Source organism: Pristis pectinata, chromosome 4 (assembly GCF_009764475.1).
Source record: "Pristis pectinata isolate sPriPec2 chromosome 4, sPriPec2.1.pri, whole genome shotgun sequence".
Taxonomy (NCBI): domain Eukaryota; kingdom Metazoa; phylum Chordata; class Chondrichthyes; order Rhinopristiformes; family Pristidae; genus Pristis; species Pristis pectinata.
In genome coordinates, this window is record NC_067408.1 from 45,821,467 (window position 1) to 45,841,972 (window position 20,506).

At 39.4% G+C, this 20,506-nt stretch overlaps 1 protein-coding gene across 5 annotated transcripts in view; it reads right to left on the bottom strand.

The window, feature by feature from the left end:
- Positions 1 to 251: 251 nt before the first annotated feature.
- Positions 252 to 20,506, bottom strand: part of fam193b (family with sequence similarity 193 member B) — a 90,191-nt gene continuing 69,936 nt past the window's right edge. For 4 of the 5 annotated variants that reach the window (XM_052014994.1, XM_052014992.1, XM_052014993.1 and 1 more), the window contains 7 exons: positions 16,221 to 16,737; positions 11,631 to 11,823; positions 10,685 to 10,915; positions 8,222 to 9,365; positions 5,997 to 6,074; positions 4,979 to 5,060; positions 252 to 3,533 (listed from right to left, as the gene is read on the bottom strand). In XM_052014994.1, coding sequence (XP_051870954.1) covers positions 3,440 to 3,533; positions 4,979 to 5,060; positions 5,997 to 6,074; positions 8,222 to 9,365; positions 10,685 to 10,915; positions 11,631 to 11,823; positions 16,221 to 16,737 — 2,339 coding nt within the window. In that variant the 3' untranslated portion in view covers positions 252 to 3,439. The remainder of the gene's footprint in view (positions 3,534 to 4,978; positions 5,061 to 5,996; positions 6,075 to 8,221; positions 9,366 to 10,684; positions 10,916 to 11,630; positions 11,824 to 16,220; positions 16,738 to 20,506) is intronic. The other variant, XM_052014991.1, reaches the window with a different exon arrangement.

Consider the following 20,506-nt stretch of genomic DNA (forward strand, 5'->3'; position numbering starts at 1 on the left):
AGGCAATTCTGTGCTGCTGGGATTACTTCTCTCATGGCTAAATGCTGAAATTTATGACAAGCGATTTCTGTGTTGGTGAATTTCTTAGAAAGATGCTGCTTGATGAACGTCACTTCTCGACAAATCCTACCAATCCTTCTCGTGTCTTTCTGGTCCTACAAATGGGTGCAGAACAAATCTCTAAGAAAATAAGCACACATATCTTCATCAAGACATTGTATTTATCTTTCAAATGAAAGACAATTCACAGTACATAATTTAAAAAAGGATATCAAAAAGTCTCGGCTGGCATAATAGAAACCTACATTCTTTTCAGAATTAACAGTCAGAGCATTGGCTTATACCAGTATGTTTTAGTTCAGGCTGGCTGATGCCAGGAAATCATATAAAACTAACAATTTTTGGTTTGAAGTAGATAAAAAATGCTCTTGTTACAATACAAAATAAAGATACATATAATGGAACAAAAACCTAACAAATACAAATTAAACAACCAATTGCAAGATTATAAATTGATAAGATTTCACATTTTGGAAACTGCAAGGGGCTACTTCAAACACATTGCTTTAACATTGTGATGTATACATAAAACTATTTCAGTGGACGGGCATCGCTTCCCCAAACATTTCTGGGATCTGCTGCAGGCATGAGGAGAAGCATACAACACAATGAATTTTCATACCATAATTTACTTTGTCCTACAATTGTTCTGAAATTATATTCCTATTTCAAATAAAAACATTTCTTCCAGAGGGCTTAGTCCAACATACGGTGTGAAATGTATTCCAATCTAAATCTTGCTGAGAGTTGTGGAGATGGTCACGAGATTCAGGCAAAATTCATATCATTGCAGCATCCATTACAAACAGAACAAGTATTTTCTTCTTCCAAAATAAAAAAAAATTAAAGATAGTATAAACAGGACAAGTAAAAACATGACACATGCCAAGCTGATTTTATAAACAAAATGAAACAAATAAAGCAAATACTACAATATATAATGCCACTTCATGGGAATGGACTGCTGCTTTGTTGGCTCACATATCTCAGAGATGCAACAAGAATAACCTCCTTACAACAATGAAAAGTAAAGGATGCAACATGAATCATATACTACACTGCAAATCCAGCTACAGTCACTAATACACAACAGAAAAATTCTTTCAGTTTCCATCACATTGGTGAGGACTTTATTTAATCTTCACATAAAATGAACTTTACAACGATTATAGCCAATTTACTGTACTAAGAGTTATTGTAGATAAAAACACTTGAATATAAAGATTTTTTTGTCATTCTGTAATGTGCAGATGTGATTAACATCGTCTGCACCGACACCACTATACACAGGATATTTACAATGTGGTTCTAAACACATATATAAAGTTTATCATAAATGATCAATTAGCATCCAAGCTTGAAATTGACCATGATATGAAAGTGGGTCGGCCACTACAGTTTCATATATTGTCACCACTACACACTCCAATATGGTGGCGCAGTAGGAAGTCTTTAACTTACAGTATAATATACTGCAAAATGCGGTCTACTCCATGACTTATAGAAGATACCAACCAGCTGGTTATCACCGTCAGTTCAGCAGTTAATACTTACTCGCCATGAAGATACCACATGGCCAAATCATTTTCTTTCTTTCTGGCAATTATGATCTTATTCTTGGCTGGGATGTCGCAGCAATTCAAGGAATAGAAATTAATTATCAAAAGAAAAGGAGAAAGAATCAATTTAATTGCAGCATTAGTAAACAAGGAGATCAGATTTAATGTGCTCAATTAGGCTGAATACAATATTATTGGGCTAATGATCAAAGAGCCTGATCTTTGTGTAGTTAATTTGCTGTATGGGGTCAGCAAAGGAGAACAATTGTTTAGTGATCAAGCTCTACCACTCACACTATAACCAAAATATGAATCTAACTTTTCATTTTAAAGAGTTTGCAGTTCCATATTTATTCTTCATTTCCAACCAATATAAAAGGCAACACCAGATTTTCAGATCGTAGCCATGTTTTGTGACATCAGCACTGGAACTCTATGTCACAGACTGTATGGCCTGAAATTTGTGCTTCAATGAGACTGACAATATTGGTTTGGTGCCAAAACTGCTTTAAAAAAAGGTTATTGTGAAGATAGGGGACTGTGTACTTCTGAGTTTAATGTTGTCATTGAGAAGAGAGAAAGCTTTTAACAGGATCAAAAATGCTGAAGTAAGGCTTCCATTGCAACACAGCACCTCCTATAATGGGCAGATTACCACTACCTGGTAGTGTTTAAAATAAGCACCAATGCAGTTGCCTGCATACAATTAATTGCTGTGCTATTAGCCTCGAGCCACTTTTCTGGATAGCATTGTTTGGGCTTTCATCTAATGCTCTCAAAAAATTTAGCTAGCTAATTTAAGACATACAAAAAATCTGATTATTTTCTTTCAAAGCAGATTTCAAATGACCTCAATTTCCCCATAACCTTAACTCTGTTTGAATGGCTTCCAAATGCAGTTTATTTACATACTTAGAGGAAAACAGGCTGCACTAACCTAGATGTCAGTTTTGAAAGTAGTCACCTCAACTTTTTTCCGATTCTATAAACGTACGTTCAAAGGTCTCAGAATTAGAACTGGGAAGAGAAATGGACAATCAAAAAGGCACATGATCTATCCTCCCAGTTGACAAAACACACAATAGCACTGTTATGTTTCTTACCCAGTCTTTGCTTTATCAATGAATTGCATTCCCAGAGATGACTATGGATAATGTTCCCTTTACTCCAGTTCTCTTGAGACATTCTTAGGACAGCAATTACTATACGCATCTTGCCAAAGGAGCTAATTAAAGCTATGCTCAAGGCGGTGCAAAGTCTGAGATGTTAAATATTTATTTGATTTTTATGCTGGCTGATTTTATTTAGATTTAAGAGCAAGATCTTCTCCTAAAAGTCAGTTCCATTTACAGTTCACTGCACAAGAGACAATTCTCAAGTACCATGAAATGTGACTGCCCTGCCTTACTGTCATTTTAATGGCCAAACAACTGTCCTAGTCCACATTTCATCCGACTTGTCTGCTCAAAAAAACATTTAGTAAACTTTCAAACTTTACAATTCTGTTTTTGATTTCTACTGAAATTCCAATTTGCTTCACTGGTGTCAACACTATCGACAAAATTTCTCACAATGACTGTAAAGCACAATAAACAAACCCAAAAAACAATTATGCCACCCACTTAGAAACGTGCACTTCTTCTGGCTAAGGCACTGGATGTGGATGACTTCATAGCAAGTCGTTCAGACATCATAGCAAGTTGTTCATACATCACAGCAAATTGCTTTGAGCTGTGAGAGCAGGCTGATATCCATCACAGTAAGGAATGATAACTGCAGGGCAATTCCAGTTTCTGTTAGGCAAGAGCTGGGTGCCCACTTCAATGAGCTGTATTTGGACCCTTTTTCAGACTAAAATTAGACCAGTTTACAGAGACCTTTGGCCTTGTTTGTTTGGCAGAATCAAGGCAAAACCTACAAGTAGAAAGAAAATAAATGTCAGGAGGGGGAAAATGTATTCACCAACATGGTTATCCTGCTTTGCTATACCAATTAAATATCTACAAAAAAAAATATAACTTAGTTTGCTGCATTCTATAAAACAAAATGCATTTATAAAGTAAATGGACAATAAGTAGAGTTTTGTTGTTTTCAGCAAAAATAACCACAAATGGAGAAAACTTCAATCATGAAGACACGAGTAACAATATATTAACATGAGCTTTAAGATGTACACAATGGTGATCAGTTTCTATTTGCATCTGAAATGATTATGCTTTATATATAAATAGTACCACAAAATTTTAACGAAGATATTTGACAATGAGCCAGCTTCCGTCTGACCTGGCCCATACTATTCCTAAATCCAAACAACCTCACGGCCTGAGAGCTGCAGCCAGACTGCAAAGCAGCAACCAGGCCTCAAATGGCAATCCTGCCACCCTGACCCCAGGTCACCCTTGATGGCCTTTTGAGAGGTTGTTTCAATTGTACCGTATCTAAAATGTCTCTGCTAAATATTTAAAAATTAAAATGTAACACATTTATTTAAAAACACACTTCCCTCATGTAATTTAAAATACTAATATAACAAATCACTTATCTTTTCCTTCCAGATCAACAACTCTATTCAAATGAATGGGGCCACATTACATACACCAGCAATGGCTGACATGAAGCTGAGGGGCAGATACTGTGCATCTCACCACTCAGCTTGAGGCTATCTGAGGCCACCCTTGGACTTTGTGGCAGTTCTGGGGTGGTACTGCCCCACCTGCTGCAATTGTACACAACAGCAGGCAGATCATGCTGATGCTAACAATTACCCAGCAGTTCTCCATACAATTGCTGGCCGGCAATCAGCTCAATCTGGCCTGTTAGGATTGATAAACTATACGAGTGAATGAGCTTGTGACCAAGACAGACAAGAGCTGCATGGCAAGGGAGAGCAAGACTGGAAGGAGAAAGGAGGGAGGGGTAAGAAATAACAGGGCGTGGGCAAGAGTGATGAGATATTTAGAGAGAACAAAAAGGAAAAAAAAAGTAAAACAGAAATTGAGAGAAAAAGATCAAGATAGCAAGTGACATTCAGATATAGAGACAAAGAAAAGTAGGGCCTGAGCACAAGAGAGAGCAAGATGAAGCATACAAGCATAAACAGGAGACTGAGCCAGAGGAACAACAGAGAAGCAGCATGGATGGAAGAAAAAAAAGAATATGAAAAGAGACAAGCATAGAAAGGAAGTCATCGAAGTCATTTTATTACGTTACCTTCTGTCATTATTCATGGAAAATAAAGAAAAGTCAGTTTAATTGAAAGCTTTTGCTGATAAGGATCTTCTCTAACACGTGTGGAAGAAAACTGCCTGCCCTAATCTCTGTTGAAACTCTCATGGCAATTAATTCCTCTTTTTACTTGCCTCTTAAAATGTTCCACCTCACGGTCAGTTTCATCCATCTCCACACTGTCTAAGTCAATGTCTTTGGGAAGAAATACATCATCTGAGAAACAAAAAGAGCTGCTCAGTATGGAGACATTGCTGCATAATAAACATCTTGAATTTAACCAGTGTAACATGCAATAGTTAAAATTAAAGCAATTCAGGAATTTGAATTTTAAGATTAGGATTAGTTTAGAATAGAATGCCAACACCACAGGCAACCACCAATGCTCACAAATCTTAAATTGCTCTGATATAGTTTTAAATGTTCATGACATGAACGTTATGAGATATTCACAATTTAGTCTCCTCTACAATGTGGCCCACTGGAGTGACCCTGAGCTTCTAGTTCATGCCATTTTAATTCTGCAACCCATGCCTACTCTGATCTGTTTATGACCTTTGCACTATTACTACAAGACCCAATGCAAGCTTGAAGAACACCTCATCATTGTCTGGATGTGCTGCAGTTTTCGGATTCTCTATCAAATTCTCCAACTTTAGGTAACTTCCTTTTTCTTTCTGACTATCATAACTAGGCAGTTCTGCTCTTCCATCTGTGATTTTGGCTTAGTTTTTCACTCCTCATTAGTACAGCCTGATCTACGAGGCACGTTTCACAACCCTGCAATTAGCAACACATAACAAGGTAGTGTAATGTGTCTCTAAATGCCACATTAACCCATTTTGGTCTTACCTGATCAGATATATTCCATTTGTTCTATCTATCTCTCCCCCCATTTTTTCTTCTACTGACCTGCTGAATTTTTCCATTTTCATTTCAGATTTCCAGCATCTGCAGTTTTTATTGATTTTCATTTACATGTCAATGTGGATCCTCTATGAAAATCTGTTATGAAAATTTGGTAAACCAAGTTATCTTTTCAAACAAAAATGAACACCCACTTAGTCATGAAAGTACTGGGAAGGTTGGGCTTTAAAATATAAAATAAAAAGTAAAGATATCAAGAATTTCTTTCTACCAGTGATTCCTTACCACTTTGTTTAGGTCTTGATATACCAGAGGATGCCTGAACACCATCTTGCTTTTCAGTGCATTCATCAGTTCTCTGTACTGGGGATATTATCAAAAGAGTAGGAAAAATATTACATTATTTCACCAAGAAATCATGAAAATATTCCGTTAACATTCTTCTTTGATTATTTGTACCTTGCACCTTCAGAAGCAAGCTGGTGCCTGGCCCATGCCAGTACAAATGCAACATTATACAGTGTCTGAAAAACTCCACTTGCCAATTAGGTCAACCGATTATCCAAATTTCTTGGGCAGCACAGTGGCTCGGCTAATAGAGCTGCTGCCTCACAGTGCTAGAGTTTAGTTCTAAACCTAGGGTACTATCTGTAGAGTTAGTACATTCTCGCTGCAATTGTGTGGGTTTCCTCCAGGTACTCTGGTTTCCTCCCACAAAGAAATGCAGGGTGGTAGGTTAATTGGCAGCTTTAAATGGGGCCTGATATGTAAGTGAGTGGTAGAATCTGGGGAAGAGAGGTGGTTGATGGAAACATAAGAATAAAAAAATGCAATTAATGTAGGATTAGTACAAGTGGGTGGTTGATAGTCGGTGCAGATTCAGTGCGCCAATGGGTTGTATCAATGATTCTCCTCACTAAGTACCAAACCATTAACATCACACGCGTTGTACTTAACCACAGCATCATACTGTTTGAGTACAAAAGGGAAGGTAATTAAATATCCATTGCACCTGTCCATAGAACTGGTGTGAATCTCAGTCACTACAATGAAACCTCAATTTTCTCAGTCATGAACCTTGCACCATTACTCACTGAAGTGATCAGATACTGCAGCTGTTTACATTAAAATTAAATACTCTGTCATTGTATTACATCTACAAAGGATAACTGATGCTGTTAAGGCAGCAACTCTACCGACTGAGCAACTATGCTGCTTGTTTTTTTATTCACTCTTTTTTGTCATCTTATTTATAGGAATGTTAGCTGTTCTACAGTTTTCTGGTATTTCATCTGAGACTAACCAAGATAAAATAAAATCTGTCAGGTCCCAGCAATCTCCTCCCTTACTTCCCTCTGTATACTGGGATAGATCCGCCTGGGGATTTATTCGCCCAATGCGTTCTAAGGGGTGTGATCAGAGAAGGTAAGGGAAAAATGGCACAGAAAGCAAAGAGATGCATCCACTCAGAGTCAAGAAGAAAAAGGTTCATCTTGATGGGCAAGGGAAGAAGGCAGAGGAAATAAATGCCTTCTTCCTCATAAATGAATAAAAACCATTTGATCGCATCACGTCAAGGCAACTTGAAGTTCCAACAAAGTCAGGGTAACATAAACAATCAATTTTCTCCCAAATCCATTACCTCCCAGTTTAGCAGCAAGTTATTTAAAAAAAGATGTAAATCTGGTTTCCACAAATGTAGGAATATGTACCAACTAATAAAGGAATGTTTCTAAAAGTTAAAAAAAAGGAGACCCAGAGGTTCCACTTTTTCTTAATGAATCCTAGATTTCGAGGCCTAAATCAGGATGCAACCCTTTAGTGCTTTCCATTCTGACTTTTGGCCGAGACCTGGCAATTAGTAAAACTGAGAAGCAACATAACAAGGATGGGAAAACCAAGCTGTACATAGTTTCACTGGCAAATCAAATCGTGCAAGGAACACCTCTCACCATATTAATACTGCAATATAGGTAATCTGCAGATGAGAATGATTTCAAGGACATAATCTAATTTTAGGATAACTATTGCATACCTTATAACATTCTTCATACACAGCACAGTGGGCTAAGATTCTCGTCTGTTCACTTGTTCCCATTACAGGTTCAGAATGTGCTCAGTCACGAGGGTAATATAGCCTGATTTCTCCTCCAAGTGCCAGCAGCAACTAAAATTGAAGATTTGCTTCCCACACATTCCCAATAAACAGCCTTCTGAGCATCTGAACTCGCAGTGATCTTAGTAAAGTGCAAGGGGATTTTGGAGATATTTGGCTCATGCTTGACAACTTTTAGTTAGCTACTAATGTTCATTGTTCCCAACAAAAGGTACTGTCTTTCAACCTATCGAAATGACAAAATAGAAGGGCCATTACACGCCATCACTTCAAACAAGGGATAAAAGCCAAGCCCTGCCCGCTTAAGAACTTCTCTAATTACCTAATTGCTTGGTCAGTCACAAAAGTCTTTCAGGGGCTCAACATGAAGTAAAGTATGTACCAGTTAACTTACCAACAGAGTTGTTGGTCTTGTCATGTTTCTTCTTTTTGCCTTTCCTGTTCTTGCCCTTTGACTGAGACATTTCAGATAACGTGTGCTGCTCCTCTTTAACTCCCTTAATTTCAGGGCCTTCCAGCTTTTCGGTGTTTGAGTTTTTAGTGTTGCATTTCCTGACTTCACCAGTTTCGGAGTTGCTAAGAACACAGACTCCCTTCCATTTGCCTTGTCGGGGCTCTTCACATTTGGCAATCATTGTCTTTGCAGAATCTGCTGACTTGCCATCATGATTCTGGTTTGTCTTCTGTTTGGCAGTAGGCTGTTTGGAACTCTGTACTTTTGGAACTGGAGGGTGCTCGTGCTCTTTTCTTGAAAGCGCAGATTTGCTCTTGGTCACCTCTGAAATCTGTTGCTTGGGTTGCCTGGGTTGCTTTCCACTTCTTGATACTTGGTCTATCACTTTCAATTCTGATGATGATTTGTGCAGCACCACAGCACCGTCATCCTCCAGTCGAGATGTTGAAGTGTTTTCAACCTTTGAAGATAATGGAGTATTGCCTCTTGATTTCTTTCCTAATGAATTTTCTAATACAAGCATATTAGGACCACTGTGATCTTGATTTGAAACAACCGTGTGTTTATTTCCAGTCAACAAATGGTTCTGCACAATTCCTGGCGTTGCTGTCAAGGACAAGTTCAAATTGAGTTTCTGGTGGTCTATTATTTTTGTTTCTTCTTTGTCCATGGTACCATTATTGTCTATCAGTAAGCCCTTCCCAATAGGTGGTAACTCTGAAAAATCATCTCTGGGCAAATCACTTATATTGAAGTTTGCTTTGATGGAATCTCTAATTCTGTCCTTAAGCTGTTCCAACCTGCTGGTTAAGATACTACTTACGCGCTGCAACTCCACTTGGTGCCACAGCTCTTGCTGATTAAGTTTTTCTTCTATGTCATCCTGCAAATGCTGGTTCAGCTTTGAAACTTTCTCCTCTATATCATCCTGAACATGCTGGTTGAATATCAAGACCTTCTCTTCTATACCCTCTTGTAAATGTTGATTTATCACAGAAACCTTCTCCAAGTCTTGAATACGCATTGAAGCTGGGCACGGTTTCTCAGGCCTTTGATCATAAACCTCAGAACGAGCTTTCTCCTGCTACAGCACAAAAACATGGAGAAGTTAAATGTGTGCTGTATCAGCAGCATAATAAAAGTTAGACATCAGTTCCAGCTATCCAAGCAGGCTGGAATTATCATAGACCATCATTTGTGATGATTTGTAATCTTATCCTTTTAAATCATTGGACCCTTATATGGCACTGGTAATATAGAAAATGCTCCAAAACTTTTCAGAGGCGATTTAAATAAAACATTGAAGGATGAGAGAAGGGCCAAACAAAAACTTGGTCGAAGTGTTAGGTTTTTGAGGCAAGAGAGCTAGAGAAGATCAGGAGAAGATTCCAGAGCAATAGCTGGCAGACTGATGTAGGATTGCCAAATGTTGGAGTGAAGAAAATGTTGAAGAAGAGTCTTGGTGGGGGTTTGGGAGGCATGGAAAGCATGGTGGGAAGGGACTGATGTCCCAAAGTACATTGGATAGAGAGTTGGGGATAAGATTTGTTCTCATGAAGTTCTGGGAAGGAAAAAGTAAAATGGAGTGATAAACAAACAGAAGGTTTAGATTTGAGACAGAGATTGCAAACTAATGTCGGTTACTGAAGACTGCGAGATGGGCAAGGATAGTATGAGGATTGGAGAAATTCTGATGAGCTAAAAATTTAACATCTTTATTTGGAAAAACATTTAAGTTGCTTTGGAGAATATTTAACCATGAAAATAATTCCAGTGATCAAAATACCTTCTGGTAAAATTAAAGCAACAGCACTTATTGTGTAGCTTGATATAAATGAGTTTAGTCTCAAGTTACACAGAATAAAAAGCAAATTAGTTCACAGTAAAATCAAGCATGAAATAAAGGCAGAAATTTAATTTATACCCACAATACTGCTTTTACAGTATGCTCCTGACACTTCCAAAATCAATTATGTATCAAAATGGAGAAGGATTGTGGTTAAAAAAGACAACTTGAATTAAGCATCCTTAAGACAAGAGCTATAAGCTATATTCAGTAGTTTGAGCCAGCATTACTACTACTAAGTCCGGACTACAACTCAGTCATCCAATCAAGCAGAAAGACAGCAAACATCTAATTTTTTTCCCCTATCCAAGGGATCCTCTGAATCAAATCCAGGCTACAGTTCTTCAGCAGTTATCAGCATTGCTAACCCTCAAGTATTGAAGGAATGTACTTTAATATACTTCAGTCCATCTAGTGCAAGTCAGTGATGAAGATGACACTGCCTCATCATCCAAATGCTCTTAGCAATCAAAGAGCTCCAGGGAACAAACAAACCAGATTTTTTGACAACCAATTGTCCCTTCCCTAAGCTCCTCGTATATAGCTACAAAACATACCTTTTTCTGCTTGTGCCTTGCTCTTTTAGCTGCCTTGGTGCTGTTGGCTGGTTTCTGTTCTGAGCTGTTGATGTAGTTTAACAGATCTTCAACATTCCTTTCGTCCACAGGTGGTTCCCGGATCGACCCATTGCTCGATTTTTGTGGGAGCTCCTCTTTGCGTTTCGTCAGCCGTGTTCTCAGCTTCTCCCGGATTTCAGTGTAGTTCCTACTTGTAGGAGCTGCAGGAGGCTTGAATAGAATTATAAATGCAATTATTTACCCATGTGTCAAAAAATTGATAGTGCTTTGCAACAATGCTAAATTCTGTCATTTTGATATGCATTCTTGATTTTTGAGACTAACAGTGTCAATAATACACTGAATCTTTATGTTCTTCACTATTTACATTATGTATTACTCTTGCCTCTTCCAGTATATAATTTTGATACCTTCAGCCTTAACCGTTGACACGTATGAATGCTGCATGTCACACAGAGCATAAAAATTACAAATGCATTCATGGTTCCAATACACTCTTTTCTGAAAAGCAATTCAGTAGTTTGGGCCTCATCAGACCATCATTAAAAATAGATTTGGAAGGAAGGGTTGGCGAAAACCTGTTTTGACAAATAAGTAAAAATATTGTGCTAATGATGAGACTTTTAGAGTAACCAAAAAAATATTTTGCTTGAATTTTATTGAATATCTAGTGAAACAGCTATTGCAACATACAATCTTGTGAGCCAATTCATCCAAATGAAAGGGAAGATGCAAAAATCATATTTGGCCTTGACAAGTTTGGGTCATCTAAAATGCTTCACACTTCATAAGTTGCCTTTGAGTTCTATATAGAGTTCGGCAGACAAATTCCACAGGCAATCCCTTTGAGCCCATGAGAAAACGATCTGTCTAGTTTCTTCAGAACAATTTTACAATGTGAACTTCCAAACTGGATTGTACTCACCGGTCCATGACCAAAGAATTCACAATAGCAACAATCACAGTATTTTCCTTCTTTTTGATTGGCAGAATGAGATGTACATGAGCTGTGCTCCGAGCAGCTATCGTCTTCTTCCAAACTTTCATCTGCATTGTGCATCCGTGTAGGACTATAGGCGGTTTCATTTGTACACAAACGACTCTTGCATGACTGGTCCCTGGAAAGAAGCAACAAACCAAATTTCAATGTAAAATATTACAATTGAGCTGTCCCAGCACATTCCATAAAGGTCACTGCTTTTAATTTCTATTGAAAGCTCCACTGTTTATTCCTGATTTCTTTTCTTCTCCCACCCAACATTTCGAGACATTTTCATCCATAAGTTAAGTTGCTTCAAAAAAATTTCCCTCCCCCTTCCAGGACTCTACATTTCTCCTTTTTTATTGATTGGCATGTTGTAAACTTTCAACAGAAGCAAAAAAACTGGCTTAACAGAAACTATATTTAACTTTACCGCATCGTCACTTAAGAGAATAGAATTGAGTTCCACAGCACAATAAACTAGAACCACCTTGCATCAGAAAATTTAGTGTTCCTGATTCTTAAGGCACTGAGTAGGCAGATTTGGGAGGGAATTATGCAAAATCAATGTCGAAGTTATTAGTTAGGAATGGTTTCTGTTAAACATTCAACTCTTGCTCCAAACTTATTTCTTTCTACCATGACTCCATCTTTCTCCTCTGGTCCAGTTCTTTCACACTTACATTGGTGATACTTCAGGTGTGTACCACTACTTGGACAGTTTCCAATACCTCTGGCCGCAATCAGATTATCTTCACCATGGATGTACAATCCCTCTACACCTCCATCCCATATCAGGAAGGTAAGAGGGCCCTCCAATTCTTCCTCGAACAGAAACCCAACTAGTTTCCCCCTACCAACATACTCATTCACCTAATGAATTCATCTTTGTATACTTAAAGACTTCTCTTTCAACTCCACTCACTTTTCCCAGATCAAATGTGTGGCAATAGCAACTCATCTGGGCCCAAACTTTACTCGTCTTTTCTGTGGTACATGTGGAACAGTTTTTACGTTCTACTCAGGCCCCTTCCTCAACTCTTTTCCTGGAACATCAATGATTGCATTGGTGCTGCTTCCCAACTCATACAAAACTTGAAAACTTCATTACTTTTGCTGTCAATATACACCCTGCTCTCAGCATCACAGGGTTCATCACTGACTCACTCCTTTTCTTTCTGGATTTCTTCAACCCCAACTTGGGAGAAACTACAAACATCAATTACAAGACTAGAGTTCCACATGTACCCTGACTACATTACCTCCCATACCATCTCCTGTAAAGACTCCCAGTTCCTCCACCTCCATTATCTTTGCTCTGACAATGAGACTTTCCACACAGTGCTTCTGAAATGTCTTCCTTCTTCCTGAACCATGGCTTCCCCTCTACTATAGTGGATAGAGTCCCAATGACCACATCTCATCTATCTCCCACACCCTCTACTGCTGGATCGAGCAAGGATAGAGTTACCTTGGTCCTCACCTTGCACCCCACTGCCCTCTGCATTCAACTGTTTCCCACCAGCTCCTCCTATAAAGATTCCACCAAATTTCTACCCTGTTTTGGCATTTACCTTGCAACTCCCTAGTCCTCTATTCCATCTATACCGTCCACTCCCCGTTTTATTGCTTTCCCATGCAACTGCAGCAGATGCAAGACCTGTCCTTTCCCCTCTTCCCTTTGCATCATCCAGGGACATAAAGTCTTCTCAGGTGAAGAAGAGATTTATTAGCATTCTTCCAATCTTGCGTTCTCCATTCAACCTTCACTGATGCCATCTCTTCTACATTGGAGAAACCAATCGCAGATGGGAGAATGTTTTGAAGCACCTGAATTTAGTGTACAGAAGCAACCCTGTTCCCCATTCCACTCTCACTCTGACAATCTGTCTGGGCCTCCAGCACTGTTACAATGTGGCCCAACACATGCTTGAGGAATACCTCATCTTCTGTCTAAGCACATTACAGCCTTCCACACTCAATATCAAGAGACACAAGAGATTCCACAGATTCTGGAATCTGAAGCAACACACACAAAAAGTGCTGGAAGAATTCAGCAGGTCAGGCAGCATCTACGGAGGGAAATAAACAGTTGGCATTTCAGGTCAAGACCCTCCCCTCATCTCCACCCACCCTTTTTTCTCCCTCCTTCCCCCCACCCCCCTTTGTCTTCCATCATTTCTGTGAGCCTGTCCCAACTCTTTCCCCTTCCCCCGCCCTCATGACCTGCCCATCTGTTCCCCATCTCCTTTCCTTTATTCCATGGTCCACTGCCCTCTCCTACCGAATTCCTCCTCCTTCAGCCCTTTGCCTCTTCTACCTATCACCTCTCAGCTTCTTACATCTCCCCCCTCCCCCACCCACCTATCATCTGCCTGTGTGTGCTCCTCCCCCTCCCCCAACCTTCTTCTTCTGCCCTCTTTTCTTCCCATCTTGATGAAGGGTCTCGACCCAAAATGTCGACTGATTATTTCGCTTCATACATGCTGTCTGATCTGCTGAATTCATCCAGCACTTTTTGTGTGTGACACTCAATATCAAATTCTCTATCTTGAGATAACTTGCTTTCTCTGTTGCAGAACTAGCTATTTCTGCTTTCTGTCATCCATCTTTACTTTTGGATCAGTTTTTCTCTATCCATTAGCAAAACCCAACTTGCTAGGCAAGTCCCACAGTGCTGCTATTAGTAACAAATAACAAAAACAAGCACAAAATGCCTCTAACCAATCTGATCGGATGACTCGTGACAACCCTGACCTCAACCTACCAAAGGTATTCCCTTTGTCATATTAATCCCTCCTGCCACCTACTTCAAACTAACATTTTCATTTTCCTTTTCCAGTTCTAACGAAGGGTCTGCAACCTGAAATATTAACTCTTTCTCCTTCCACAGATGCTGTTTGACCTGCTCGGTGTTACCAGCATTTTTTTATTTTTAGTTCAAATTTCCAGCACCTATTTAGATTGATGTTCACATCAAATTTTGACAAAAGATTAGATTAGGATTTAAAAGTTAGGTAATGAGAAGATTATTAGTAAACAGATGCATGAATGAAATGCACCCAATGAAAAAAATTAAATACCAGAAGCATAATTGCCATTCAATTATTAAACACGTTTATATTCCCTGACTATTTATTCCCTGGCACCACACAGTCAGCTAGTAGCCTCTCCGATCTGTCAGTCAATTAAAGAATCATCTGGAAAGCTAAAGCAGTTAAAACAAAGATTAATTTTTTCATCCGTACTGTCAATTGTGCTTCTAATCTAATTTATGCTTATGCCATGGACTAAACCCAAGGAATAATTATGATAGTGCTTCATAGCTTTATAAAACAACAGTAAATCTCCACAATTGTTCTATTTTCATCCCTTCACAACAGATAATCACACATGAACTAAACTAACCTTATGGAACCAATTTGCAGGACATCTAAAGAAGCCCATTAAGATGCTCCCTGTCATCTCAGATATGAAGTTATTTTAAAAATCACGAGGATAACAGAAGGCCATTCCCTCACTTTTGTATTTAAAATAACTTTTGTTTACTAATTATGGAGTAGGCTATACCACATATCCTGGCACAGGAAGGTACAAATGAGTTCCAAAATGTTTTCAGAGAATGGATTACAAGATCAGGTAGCAGACGAGAAGCTGGAGCTCACAGCAGGGAGCTTGCGAAATACAGAGGACCAGGCTGATGTAGGCCATAGGAAACAAAGAACCAGACCATACCAGTTTGATAAGTGATCAGCAGTAAGGCAAGGAGATTTTAATTTCAGTCTGCAGGGAGATTCAAATTTTTTTTGAGAAATACTTAAGGCAAACCTTTAAATATTCAGAAGGGCAATTCAAAACCTTGCTCTCTACATGATTAAATTTCTCTTCTGCACCTTAACACAAATCAAATCTAAAATCACAGAACAGAGATACTTTTTAAAATATCTCCAATAAATGTGGAAACTGTATGACTAATATTATAGTTGCAATGACAGTGATGAGCATGGCGTTTAATCATGCCTCAACCTCAGATGACTTAACCAAAGGCAATCTACTCACTCATGACTTATGGGTCTGGAGAGGGCCAAACTCTTCCACAAGCTATACAATCCATAGTTGGAGATATTCAATCCAAGTATTTAAGATAGAACCCCGAGTACTTAACAGGGGCTTCAACAAGGCTGGGGAGAAAACTTTCCCCATTGTGTTCTATTTTTACTGGAAGAGGCAAGACCTTCACTTAAACAGGAAATGCAGGAAACACTCAGCAGGTCAGGCAACTGAAATAGTGTTGAAGTTTCAAGTGTGACAAAAGGTCTTCTACATGAAAGTTAACTCTTTCTCTGCCCACAGATGCTGCCTGACCTGCTGAGTGTTTCCAGTATTTTGTGTTTTTATTTCAGATTTCTAGAAAATGCAGTTTCTTTTCTGACATTCAGTGTTCAGGTTTTGTCAAACCACTATTCATTACAAACTGCAATCTCCAATCTTATTATCAGTTTATGAAATAAAGTTTGGAAAACAAATACTAACCTACAGATTCCACTGCCTGACGCTGCTGGATTTGGTGTAGTTGTTACTGGGCAAGCTCCATTATAATGGCTGGTGCAAATAGGGGCAGCTGCTGTAGTCTTTGGGAATAACCCATTGTTTGGAATATGAGAGTTAGCACTTGGAGGCACTGGGGTCACAAGCACACCTGTAGAAGCAGCAACAGAGTTTTTTGAAATCAAGGGCACATCTGGAGACAGATTATTAGTCAGGGGAACTGCAGAGGTCTTGTGTACATGAGGCAGAACTTGTGGGATACCAGATGCCACAGGTGGTTTCCTATTTGAATTTGTGGAGGTTACAGTGCTGTGTGGCACAGTACATGGGGTTGTAGAAGTTGGGTGTCCATGCTGTTGAATAGTAACCGCTGACTCATTTGCAACTTCAGGAGACTTTGGTGCTGTAAGAGGATGTTGATGAGAGGACAGGCCTGTGGGACTGTTGGGAGGTGCTGCAAGGACAGAATACCTGTGATCTTCTGTGCAGTGAAATTCGCCACCTAGAAGACAAAATCCTGTAGGTTATACAGAAATAGCAACCTCTGTTTAACATAAGAATGGGAAAATCCAGTACTTTTGTCATGTCCACATGCTAATACTGGTGTATCATACTACTGAAATTAAATAGAGGTGTCCTTTATCATTTGTAAACAGATTCAAAACAAACTGTGCTTGAGAAAATAGCCCAGATTAAAAAAAATACACTAGTAAATAGAATTAAATGTAACAGTTGCTGAAACGGCAAAATCATAAAGAATATTAACTCAATTAAAATCTAGTTTCCCATTTCAGCTGCTATTGTGACCTGCAACTTCCCCACTTTCCTGTGTAAAGTGCAAAGTAGAGGAATCTGAGCCACCGCTAGCCTTCAAATTGAAAGACAGCAGTATCCCTACAAGTGTGCTATGCTCTGGAGCTGGAAGAGACATTTCCATGGGTAACAGTATGGCTCAACTTGAACAAAATGCAAAGAACCAAGGATTCCATTTTGGATCCTCAGTAGGAACAGGCAAAAATGAGTGAATTTACTTAACTTCAGCCCACCATATCTAAAACATTTAGTGACTTAGAAAGAGTCCAGATTTGATCAATGCATTTCAACTATTTGCAAAGGGCCAATGAGCCCTTCTCATTTTTTTCATTCTTCCACAGGACATGGACATTGTTTCCAAGGCCAGTATATATTATTCCCCTTGAAATAAATGGCTTGCTTGGTCAGTCCAGAAGGCAGTTAACAATCAACCATTAGGTTACCTGGAGTTACTGAGTAAGAAAGACAAGTTTCCTCTGAAGGACATGAAATCAATTGATGCAAATTCAACATTTCACAAAGGGAAAAGAGATTATGAGATGAAAGGTTTCAGAATTTCAAAAAAGCAGGGAAAATGACAATCTGGATCTTCTATATGGATACGGTGAACCAAAGAATACATCCAGAATTTGAAGGGGATTAAATTTAATCTGCAGAAGCAGTATTTTCATTAGCAAATAGCTGATCAATAGAACTGATTTCCTAGTGAGACAGTGGAAGAAACATTAAGAATATAAATAAAAGAGTAGGTCATTCAGCCCCTCGTGTCTGCTCTGCTACTTAATAAGATCATGGCTGATGACTTTAGTCAGCACCACTTTCTTACACTAACAAACGTCCTTTGATTCACTTAATATTTAAAAATCTATTGACATGCATTTCAAATATACTCAGCAATTGAGTCTCCACAGTTATCTTGGGTAGAGATTTCCAAACATTTACTAAACACCAGCTGAAGAAATCTCTTATCATCTCCTATCCTGAATGGCCGACCCCTTATTTGGATCTGATTCTAGCCAAGAGAAACCTCACCCCCACATCCACTCGATCAAGTCCTATAAGAATTTTCTGTGATTCAGTGAGATCACCTCTCTCAACTCCAGAGAGCAGAGGCCCAGTCTGTTTAATCTCATCATAGGGCAAACCCACCATCACCAAGGAATCAATCTGGTGATCCTTTTTTACACTCCCTCTATCACAAGTATAAACTTCCTGAAGTAGGTTGACGACACCTATGCACAAATTCCAGATGTGGCCTTACGAGGACCACAAATTATTGGAGCAACACATTCATACTTTTATTCAAATCCAATTGCAATAAAAGCCAACACACTGTGTGCTTTCAAAATTGTTTGCTTTACTTGAATTTTAATCTCTACTGATTTGTCGACAAGGACACCCAGGTCTTACTAAACAGCAATTTTCCCACTGTTTAAAAACAATGCACCGCTTTTTGCTTTCTTCCACCAATGTGGATGACCTCATTTTTCCACATTCTATTCCATCTGTCACATTTTTGCCCATTTACCAAGGCCCTAAAACCCTTCCCAGCACCACCCCATGAGTCACAACCTGCCAACACAAAAATGACCCATTTACCCCTACTGTTTTCTGTCTGTTAACAATCCCTAATACATGCCAGTATATTACCACTAATATCACAAATTCTAACTTCGTTGAATTATCTCACGTGGTACCTTACTGAAGGTCTTCTAAAAGTCCTACACCACATCAGCTGGCGCACTCTCATCTATTCTGCCAGTTACAACCTCAAAAGAATTCCAGATGTGCCAGACTTGATTTCCCTTTCTTAATACATCTAGAGACTGCTCCATCCTATTATTATTTCTGAAGTATTCCGCTACCTCTTTCTGAAATATTAGATATCAACATTTTCTGTAATTGTCTTAAGGTCTCGCTATCCACTACGCCCCCAATCTTGGTGTGATCCGCAAATTTGCTGATCCAGTTACCACATTATCATCTAAATCGTAAATAAAGATGATAAGCAACAACAGATCCAGCACCAATCCTTGCGGCACACCACTAGTCACAGGCCTCCAGTCAGAGAGACAACCATCAACTACCATTCTCTGACTTCTCCTGCTAGACCAACATTGAATACAATTGACTAATTCATCCTGAATGCCAAGCAACTTAACCTTCTAGAGCAGCCTCCCAGTGGGACTTTGTCAAAGGCCTTGCTAAAGTCCACGTAGACAATGTCCAGCGCTTTCCCTTCATCAACATTCCTGGTAACCTCCTCGAAAAACTATTGGATTGGTTAGACATGACCTGCCACGCACAAAGCCATGTTGACTATCCCTAGTCAGGCCCTGTCTATCCAAATACTCATATATCCTGTCCCTCAGAATTTACCCATGACTGACATCAGGCTCACCAGCCTATAATTTCCCTGCTTATTCTTAGAGCCTTTCTTAAACAATGGAACAACATTAGCTATCCTCCAGTCCTCCAGCACCTCATCTGTGACTAGGGATGTTTTAAATATCTCTGCCAGGGCCCCTGCAATTTCTGCACTAGCCTCACAAGGTCCAAGGGGTCAGCTCGTCAGGCCCTGGGGATTTATCCACCCTAATTTGCCTCAAGAGAGCAAGCACCTCCTCTTCTGTAATCCAGGTATGGTCCATGACCTCACATCTTTTTCCTCAGTTCTACAGACTGTGTCTGTCTCCCAAGTAAGCACAGATGCAAAAAATCCATTTAAAATCTCCCCCATCTCTTTCGGCTCCACACATAGATGTCTCTATTTTTAATCATAGATGCCACCTCTCTACAAATTTGCTCCTCTAAATCCCGCTGACTATTGGGAGGTCTATAATATAGTCTCATTAACGTGGTCGTCACTTTTTTATTCCTCAGTTCCACCCAAACTGCCTTGATAGTCAAGCCCTCCAGTACGTACTCTCTGAGCACTGCTGTGACATTTTCCCTGATGAGTAATGCCAACCCTCCTCCTTTAATATCTCTCCCTCTATTATGTCCAAAACAACAGAACCCTGGAACATTGAGCTGCCAGTCTGCCCCTCCTGCAACCAACTCTCACTGATGGCTACAACATTATAATTCTACGTACGGATCCACACTCTCAGTTCATCTACCTTACCCACAATACTCCTTACATTGAAATAGATGCAACTCAGAACATTAGTCCCACCATGCTCAACCTTCCCGTTTCCATCTTTGCTTGTAGTTTTAACATCTACTTTCCCCACAACCTCTCCACTCTCGTTCCCACCCCCTGCAACTCTAGTTTAAACACCACCCCCCCCCTCCACCCACCAACACCAGTAAACCTTCCTACAAGGATATTCGTCCTCCTCCAGTTCAGCAGCAAACCATCCCATTTGTACAGATCCCACCTGCCCTGGAAAAGAGCCCAATGACCTAAAAATCTAAAGCCCTCCCTCCTGCACCATCTGCTTAGCCACGTGTTA